Source organism: Cricetulus griseus, chromosome 4 (genome assembly GCF_003668045.3).
Source record: "Cricetulus griseus strain 17A/GY chromosome 4, alternate assembly CriGri-PICRH-1.0, whole genome shotgun sequence".
Taxonomy (NCBI): Eukaryota; Metazoa; Chordata; class Mammalia; order Rodentia; family Cricetidae; genus Cricetulus; species Cricetulus griseus.
Window position 1 is genome coordinate 199,064,279 of NC_048597.1, and position 9,507 is coordinate 199,073,785.

Consider the following 9,507-nt stretch of genomic DNA (forward strand, 5'->3'; position numbering starts at 1 on the left):
CCCAGGAACTCCCATACCCGGCTGGGTTGGCTCCTGGCAAAAGACCATAAGCCAGACCAAGCATCTCGAGATTCTGTCTTTAAAAGATAAATGAAAGAAAATGTACAGAGATACTTAACCTTGAAATTTCTCTGACAAAAAATGAGAAGTAATTTGTATTGAAGGATTGTAATATATCTTTTATTGACATCTTAGAAACGTCTAAATAGTTTCCTTGCATGGACTTGGATACATGTTTGCACACATCCTCTGCTTGAGACTAGGACAGAGCACTGCAGAGAACCAAGTTAGGCAGCACGGGCTACACCTGAAGCACCAACACACACAAAGCATGTACACAGTACCATTTACGAACAGAATTCTAAGAGAATTGACAGTTTAAAAAAAAACAAAGGCTTTGGAATGTCTAGAAATTAATCCAAAGTTCTAGACTTTAAACTTCAGGCTCAGTTTCTAAATTACATTTAGAAACAATCTAGACATTTAAGTGGATAGATCATTAAAAACATAGTTTGAAGTTAACTTGTAGTGTGACTAGATTTCCAAAGGGAAATGAAACCCCTGACTAGAAAGCATGTATGAATCTAAAACATTTTTTGAAAAGCATTTCTGTGAAGTTCATTAACATGGACAACAATACTTATTTGGGCATGGCCAGTGGTGCAGTAATTTGACCATTACACTAGCTTAGGACAGTCTAACTTGACTAATACATCGCCAGGAACTAATGAGATAAGATGCTGTCCTGATGGCTACCTAGAGAAAGGCAGATGGAAAGGACTGGCTGACACCAGCATGAAAATATCTGATCTTATGTTTTTGTGCAATGGTTTGACTACTCTGAATGAGCAATTTATCATTTGGTACTTCAGTTAAGCTAACTATTATGAATGTACCACAGTTACTACTTAGGATAAATTAGGCTTCCAAATCTTAACTAAAGGCCTAGGAAATTTTCTTCTACATTGTCATCTACTGAGTCGTGCCAGAGGTGTTTCTGTTCATTCCACAACGCCCAGGACACAGCCCTCATAACAGTTACCAGCCCCGAGTGTAAAAAGTGCTGAGATCCAGTAAGCTATTACCTTGAAGGAACCATTAAAAAAAATAAATGTTTTGTTTTGTTTATAAATATTACTGACAACTGTTTTGGAATATAAATGTAGACAAATTTCTATCATATGATCTTATAGAAATGGTGTAAGATTAGAGCTTTTGTGGCAATTGTTTTATGTGACAAATGTGTTTTTAGGCGTTGATATTTATAGAACCACTAAGGGTCTCATAGAGACATTCGAATCTTTTAGCTAGACTTGACTCTGCTTTGTATAGGGCATCATTTACTGCCTGATATTTTTTCAGCTTCCAGGATCTTAAGAAGTAACTAAAGAGTAGCTACCTGTCAACTAATGATCAGTACCCATGCCCCACGCAAAATCTGATGCTTCTATCTACTGCACGGTTTCATCCTTAGCACAGCTTTATAGACATTGTGAATCCCATTGCACAGCTGATGGAAGAGAGACTTAAAGTTGCATCACTGCTTTCCTAAAATCAAACATTTGAAAACCCTAATCTGTCAGACCTGGAGCCTTGATTGTTCCTCTGCATGATTCCATCTGTGGGGACACCTGCATTTCTTAACTACTGAACAAATGCACCTCAGCCTACATAAGAGGAAAAATAAATGGAGGAAAACGAGGGCTCTATCTCCTCATTTACAGTGTAGCTACCTTATGCCAAATGTGCAACATCTCTTCCTCTGTGGGTTTTCTCATACCTTGGAACAATTGTAGAAGTGATTGATATAGATCCTCCATCACCTAGATAATTCAGGTAAAGGAGAAGCCAGATTGCCCTTAAATTACTTTCACCCCCACTAAATGTTCAGGCTTTAAAAAGTGAACTGGTTCCCGCTGCTTCCATCTGGAGGCCACCCACTGTGCTAGTTAATCTGTATATACGCTATGGTCAGTTATCATTATGCTCTCCATAAATCTCCCCAACTGTCTTAAAGATAATCAGGAGGCATTTGTAAAGGTCTGTTGGGTCAATTACATCACCTTTGAGTCCAACTTAGTTAATTATGTTTTTTTTTTTTTAAAAAAAAAGAGGGTGCTGCAAGCCATTTCAACATGGACCTGCATGGTGTCTCTGGTTTCATTTCTGGAGGAAAGCTCATCTCTGAATGACTACTTACTGGAGCACATCATTGCAGACCCATATAGTTGTGATACTTGGGGATTTACAGCACATCCAAATTAGCATGGGAACAAAACACATTAGTAGGGCATCTAAATGCCCCCTACCATTTTTAACAATGGTCACAGCACAGCAAGAGATGATCCCCACATGTCAAAACCTCTTGTATGAGGGAACACTGCTTCTCCTTCACCGTGTAGAACTTAGGCACTCAGATACAGTAGTTAAGGGGTGTTCTTGAGCTTCTCCACATTCCAGAAAGATATGCAAGCTTTATTTTCTTTTCAGGCACTTTATAGACTACAAGTGACATACTCTGAATGCAATCTCATGTTTTAAATTCATGCTCTCTGCTTTCCTGGCAGAAAATACCAACCATTACACTTGCGTAGTTACCTTCCATCTACGAAGGTGTGTTTCCTTTGGAGACTTTATTTCTTCCTGTACCTTCATCTCCACAACCCAATTATCCTGAGCTCTGTGTGTGTGTGTGTGTGTGTGTGTGTGTGTGTTTGTGTGTGTATGTGTGTGTGAAACAGCAACAACAGCAGCAGCAACACCCAGGGGTTATCTCAGAAGTGGCACTCTGAAATAACGCTTGGGTTTGCCTCAGAAGTGAAGAAGCTACACCTATCATCGTGTTTTCTGATGTTGCCACACACCATGATTGGGATGAAGAGGGTCTGTGTGACTGTGTTGTTGTAGATTTGGTTTCTTCCTTATTCTATAGGTTAGGAGTGGGGAAACTGTTTCTAAGGGGTTCTAGGTCATGATTTCTTCAAAGTCAGAGAGCTGCTTCATCTGTTCAATCTGCATAGAATGCCTTCGAAGGAGTTTCTTTTTACTTCTCAAGTCAACTCTCTTTGGTGAATTTGGAGCAATGGGAACCATAGATTTTAAGCCACCAGCAAGTGGGGCAGCTGGTTTGCTACTGGCTCTGATGTCTGGGATAGGTGGGTTTGAATTCACATTTAAAGGGGGAAGAAAGCCAGGCCTTGTGTGAGCAATGCGGTCTAGTAAGAGAGTTCCCGAACCTCTTCTTTCTAGAAGATGAGGGGGCCTGCGGCGCACTGAGCTGGGAGACGTGCTGGGTACAGCATCCAGGCACTCCCGAGAGCCATGGAAAAGGGACAAGTGGGAGCTGTTGAGCTTCTTTCTATCTAAAGGTCCTTTGGCAGACTCAAGGGACATAGTGTTGGGTGGGTCAGCCCCTGGCTGTACATCTAGGTCATAGAGATCATTTTCCAGCAGCTTGAGAGATGCTGGATCTTTCAGAGCTGATGGTCCTGGTGGACACATCCCAGCCTTCTCCTGGTCAACAGGAAGTGTTGTTCCTCTCCTGGCCAGGCGTGGGTGGGGGGCCTGGCCTTTCTCATAAGCTGCTTTCCAGGTAGCTGGTGCTGAAGCTGGAACCTTCAGAACTTGTTCCTGGACTGTGGGGAAGAGTGTGCAGTCTTTACTGTCAATGCTGTTGGCTCTGGAGAGGGGACCCCTTTTAGGGAAAGAGATGTCATTGATGCTCCTGACGATCTCATTATCTGTGCTTGTGCCATGGGTTTCATCCTGGCGTGTGGAGGCTGCCAACACAGAGGGAGCAATCAAGCCCCAGGGTTCAGATTGGAGCCTCTTCAGTTGGGGCAAACGGGCCCTTTTAAGGCTAGACACTTTCCTGGTGGGTGATCCAGGCTCATTAAGGGCCTTGGAAGTACTACAGCCACTTTGGTGTCCTGATTGGAGGATGAAGAAATCATCATCCTTCTCACTGGGTGGAGAATCCAGACTAGGAGCCTTCAGTTCAATGTCAGAAGGAGATGCACACAGTGGTGGTGACTGTCTATCTTCCACTTTGGGTGATGGAGGGACATTGAGATACTGCTTGGTGGTTTTTGTGCCTGAAGATGATTTGTCTGTTGTTATAATAATCACTTCCTTACCTTTGGCCTTGCAGGCATCAAGGAGATGCTTCAGTGCATCCTTGTCATCTGCATTTATTGCATAAACCAGAGCTGAAGCCCCAGTGCGATCCTCAAGACTAGGGTCTGCTCCATTCTCCAGCAGTAAGGACACGACTTCTCCCCCAGCTCTTCTGATGCAAGCATGGATTAGCGCAGTCTTGCCAGACTTATCCTGGATATTGGGGTCTGCCCTATTGTCCAACAGATACTTCACCATCTTAGACTTGCTAATGCTTTGCTGGTCCACATGTTTAGTAATGCATGCTACCATGAGAGCTGTTTCACCTTTGTCATTGCTTTCATTGATATAAGCTCCCCCTTCCAAGAGGAGTCTGGTTAGCCGGAGCCTCCCTAACCATACAGCCTTTAAGAGGGAGTTTCCATCAGTCCTCAACTCAGTGTCATCATCCATCATGGTGGCTACAACTTAGGACCTCTGAGCCACAGGGGCAATCAGACCTAGCAAGGGAAAAAGAAGGGAAAACATTATATATTACATATTATATTGCTATTCTATGAACCATAATTGTTTATTTCAAAGTCTAGGTACAATCATGTCCCAGCCTGATCCCAAGATGTGTTAACTGAACTAAGATTTCTAAAGCCTATGAGTGAGTTTATTCATCTATAATGAGGATGGAAATAGTAGTGACCTACTTCCTAGGGTTATTCTAAAGATTTCTTCAGATAGTGAATATGAAACACCTGGCTAAGGGCTGTAGAGTTGGTTCAGTGGCTAAGAACATTTGTTATTCTTGCAGAAGGCCTGGGTTTGAGTCCAGGAATCCACATGGTGGCTCAGATTAATGTATATCTCCAGTTCAAGGGGACCCAATACCTTCTCACCTCCATGGACAGCAGGCATACACCTGGTACATGAAGGCAAAACACTCACACACATAAAATAAAATAAATACATCTAAAAATGTGTGTAAAATACACACACACACACACACACACACACACACACACACACACACACACACACAAACCACCTGGCCCTATGAAAGGCAATTAGCGTAATGCAGAGCACACAGTAACTATTTTTAAATTGCAAGATATGATTGTGTTGACTGATCAGTTAACACAAATATAGAAACCTAAGTTCCTTTAGGAAATAAACATTCATAACTGTTTGTTTCCACTGTTGCATCCTCTTGGCACTTAGCAGTGATTCACACATAATGAGTAGGACACTTTACAAATAATCATTAAATGCGTTGTTATTGATGTGCATCAGAACAGCTAGCAGAAAATACATCAACATGTTGATCCTTATTCTAGATAATAGGCCTAGGGAGGTATTCATTGTTTTCTTTTTGTTGTGTTCTTAAAATGAATATGTATCACTGTGACGGTGAAGAGAAAGCAGTAATAAATATATAAAATAAAGTCAATATAACCATTCTTTTCCAGGGTCTAGTCCCCACTTTCCCATTTGCCTAATTCACAATAGCTCCCACCATGCCATGTTATATCCTTCCTTCTTGCTGAACTGATATACGACATGGAATAGAGAACAGTGTTGTATTTTTTGTTCACACATATTGTGAAACAAAGTTAAAAACCAAAGTTTCCTCCATCAAAGTTTGTCACACTCTAGTTTTCTGCCTTGTTCTCCTCATGTGAGTTGTCTAGTCCATGGACTAGGAATTTCTACACTGTGTGCTTGAGATACATTTTACAAATAGGGAGTGATGGGAAGGCTAGATGACCTGGCCAGCCTATGGGCACCAATTGCATTGACTCATGTCTGCAAGAATAGCCTCTCCACATGGACACTCTGGGTAACCATCTCTCAATGAGCTAACGGCCTATTATTTCCTCCTCACCTGATCTATAGCATTCTTTATATTTCTGTATTACTCGAGGCAATGGCTTCCCAGTTTCTGTTTTCTATAGAATTGGAAGGCAAAGTTTTCTTGGCTGAAATTGAGAGATAAATGCTCATCCTTTAAAATGTTTTACTGCATAAAAAAGAAAACCAGGGCCTGAAAGATAGTTCAGATAGCCCAAAACCCATTTTAAAAGATGGGCATAGTAAAGTACAATTGCGATCCTAGAGATATGGAGGTACCAGCAGAAGGATCTCAGGGGATTGGTGGCCAGACAGCCTAGCATAATTGCTGAAACTCAGGTCCTAGTGAGAAATCTTGTCTCAAAAAATAAAATGTGTACGGCTCCTAGGAGTAACACCCAAGGATGACCTATGGCCTCTCCACACTCATGCACGCACGCACGCATGTGTGCACACGCACGCGAGTGCACACACACACACACACACACACACACACACACACACACACACACCATCCCTGTCACTCTCAGTGCCACACCATACCACATTAAGAGAAAGAGGTTTCATTCATCCATCTCAGTTCCTCTTGGAAGCACTCTGCTTTAAAAGTAATAGCAGCAACAGCCTGGTCTGTATCTTCTGGCTACAGCACATTTTCCTCTACTTCAGAAGAGGTAGTGAAGTACTGAAGACTCTGAGTCTAACCTACTGCAATTGTGCTTCCATGTTTCTATGAGAGTTTCTGAAAAATTGCTGTCACCTGAGGACATTGCACAACTGACATCGACAAGTCTGTATTTCTGTCTCCTTCCTCATCTCCTTTCTCTTTTAATATCCTATTGATCTTTCTTTCTCTGTGTGTATGTAGCTCTCTCTCTCTCTCTCTCTCTCTCTCTCTCTCTCTCTCTCTCTCTCTCTCCTGCCATTATAATGATCTCCTTAATGGTGTGCTACCTATGGTGACTGTGTTAAAGTTTTGCATTGTTCAATATTCAATAAACATCTTATTCTCCAAGCTCTGAAGATCCAAAGAAGAATTTCCAAGCATTAACTAAATTAAAGGGGATATTTGGTGAAAACACTTCTCTTCATTCCATCATGGAAGCCTTTCTTCCCCTGACCCTAACTCCCCTTCCAGAATCATCCCCTAAAATGTCAGCTCTTCTCATATCTTGCCTACCTTAAGATGTCAGTGTTTCTTAAATACGCCCACTTTCCCCCTCCTGGCACTCCTCTTGTTTCTAACTATAAGGACTCCCTGCTCTTCTTTAATTATTCATCATCCTCAAACATCAGCTCAAATGTTACTTCCTTTGTAATCAAGAGAAAAAAATCAATCAAGATCCAAGAGGGAAAGTTGAGTAAAATTACAATGACTCATATCCAGACTATATAAAGAACTCCTCCAAATCACTTCCTCCGAAAGAGGATACACAAATGACCCATGAGCTTTACATGCTCATCAAAGGTACTCAGTCTCATTAGTACTCAAGGAAAATCAAATCAAAGCACAAGGTAGTTAGACAGAATGACAACCCAAAGGATGCAGGAAGTCAGAAACCATCAGGAACCTGCTGGGCTATAAATAGATACCACTATACTAAATTGAAGCCTACATTTTGACCCACTGAACACATGCCTGGATAATTGTGATAAACTGTAACCATGGCTATGAAAGTTTCCTTTCCTGGTATATGTATGAGGAGCTGTCCAATAAAATGGGCAAAATAGCACCATCACTTTTAAGCAAAGCTTTCATAAACCTTACAACATCTAAGTCCCCCCGCCCTTTTGGAACCAAGATGTTTTATGAGGAAGACTAGAGTATCCCACAAGAAAGGTCAGGTGGAGCTTCAGCTAACTTCCTGGGCGTAAGTGAAACCATTTCATCCGTCTAGCCCCAGTCAGCTACCAGATGATTACAGCTGCCTGAGTGGACCTACCAATGATCTGAGAAAAGAGTTGGAGAAAGAATTCCCCTCTCTGTTTTGAATTTTTTTGGGGGGCCTTTGAAGTACAAGAAAAGGCACTCTATAAAAGACTTTAAGTTAATTAGTATGGTTTTGTCTCTTTTTATGGAAGTTAAAATTTCTCCTATTTAAAATCAAGTAAATTCTGAATAAGGTATCAGTGCTATTTGTTTATTTATTCATTTATTCATCATTGATCATAGTCAGATATGAAGATAGAGATATGTGGATATTTATGTAGATATTAAGAGATATATTGAATGCAGGTATTTACAATCTCAAAGGAAGGTAATAAGTTTTTTATGATTTGCTTGCCATGTACCAAGCAAGGTGCTGGTTAATGACAATTCCTCTATGCATTGTCACCTACTCCTTACAACAATACCATGAGATGGATAGTAATATCTGTTTCTTGAAAGGAAGTTTAAACTGGGCATCAGGGAGAGAAAGTCACTAATCTAAAACCACCTAAGTAGTAGATTATATAATTAGAATTCAAATCCAGAAGTCTCACCTCAAAGTCCACATTCTTGGCCTCTATGTGAAACAATTGTCAGTTTGTGTAGTAAGTCACAGAATTGAAGACAGACATCCAACTAAGAGAGATCGGTACCATGAGGAATTAAGGGTATAGATTAGGAAAGGATTCATAATGAACACAAAATTGGGCTAGCTCTTAAAAAAAAAAAAAAAGGATGGAAGTTTCTTGAACCAAGACTTGAAGGCATTACACGTGGGTTATAAAGAAAGGGGTAGCGTATCACATAAATTTAGGAAGCCTTGTGGTATAGGGTCAGGGGTGAAGGGGTACAGGCATTGGGGTACAGGCATTGGTGGGACAGGCAACACCTTTTAGACTGTTGTCCTAAAGGTAGATGCTAGTATGTGGAAATGTCAAATTGCAGGTAGCTGTAAATGAAAAGGTGACATAATCATTGGAGAAAAGGTAGGGATGGATTGGGAGGCTGGGAGGCCACTTAAGAGCCTTGCAGGGATGAAGAGAATTGGGGCTACTACAATACAGAGGCTGAGGGTGAGTAAAGCCGAAGAGAACTCGGAAAGACAGACCTGACCAGTGATGCATTTGATGTGTGAATTAACCAATATCTAGTTTCCTTTCATTCGAGATTTGTTTTCTACTGTGCCCCATGAAGTAAATGCTAACAACACCCAATGCTGGGAAGACAGGATACTTTACCAGGCATCTCTAAGCTTTCATTTCTTACCAGAAACAGCTGACATGCCCTCTGAATTTTGAAATCTTAGCACTTTGGCTGCTCTAAATGCCATTATTTTATTTTTAAAACCTTACCTGATGCCAAGTCAGTAAAACACTTGCCTTGTAAGCATGAGAACCTGAGTTCGAGACCCAGAATTCCTGTGAAAAACCTGGGTGTGTCAGAACACACTAGGAAAACCAGCACGGGAAAGGCAGAGACAGGAAGATCCCTGACACTCCCTGGACCTCCAGGTTAACCTAATTGTTGAGTTCCATGCCAATGAAAGATGTCTCAAAAATAAATAATATGTGATTTTTTCAAAAACTTAAAGATGAAAAATAATCAAAACATATCCCCAAAGA

At 41.1% G+C, this 9,507-nt stretch overlaps 1 protein-coding gene across 1 annotated transcript; it reads right to left on the reverse strand.

Annotated features, from left to right (window-relative positions):
• Nucleotides 1–2,964: 2,964 nt before the first annotated feature.
• Ankrd34c (ankyrin repeat domain 34C) lies at nucleotides 2,965–4,572 on the reverse strand. Its single transcript, XM_027410970.2, has one exon. The coding sequence runs from the start codon at nucleotides 4,570–4,572 to the stop codon at nucleotides 2,965–2,967; it is 1,608 nt and encodes a 535-aa protein (XP_027266771.1).
• Between the last annotated feature and the right edge of the window lie 4,935 nt (nucleotides 4,573–9,507).

Excerpts from the sequence above, each read along its gene's own strand:
- Ankrd34c (XM_027410970.2), bottom strand. The coding sequence starts at position 4,572 with ATGATGGATGATGACACTGAGTTGAGGACTGATGGAAACTCCCTCTTA.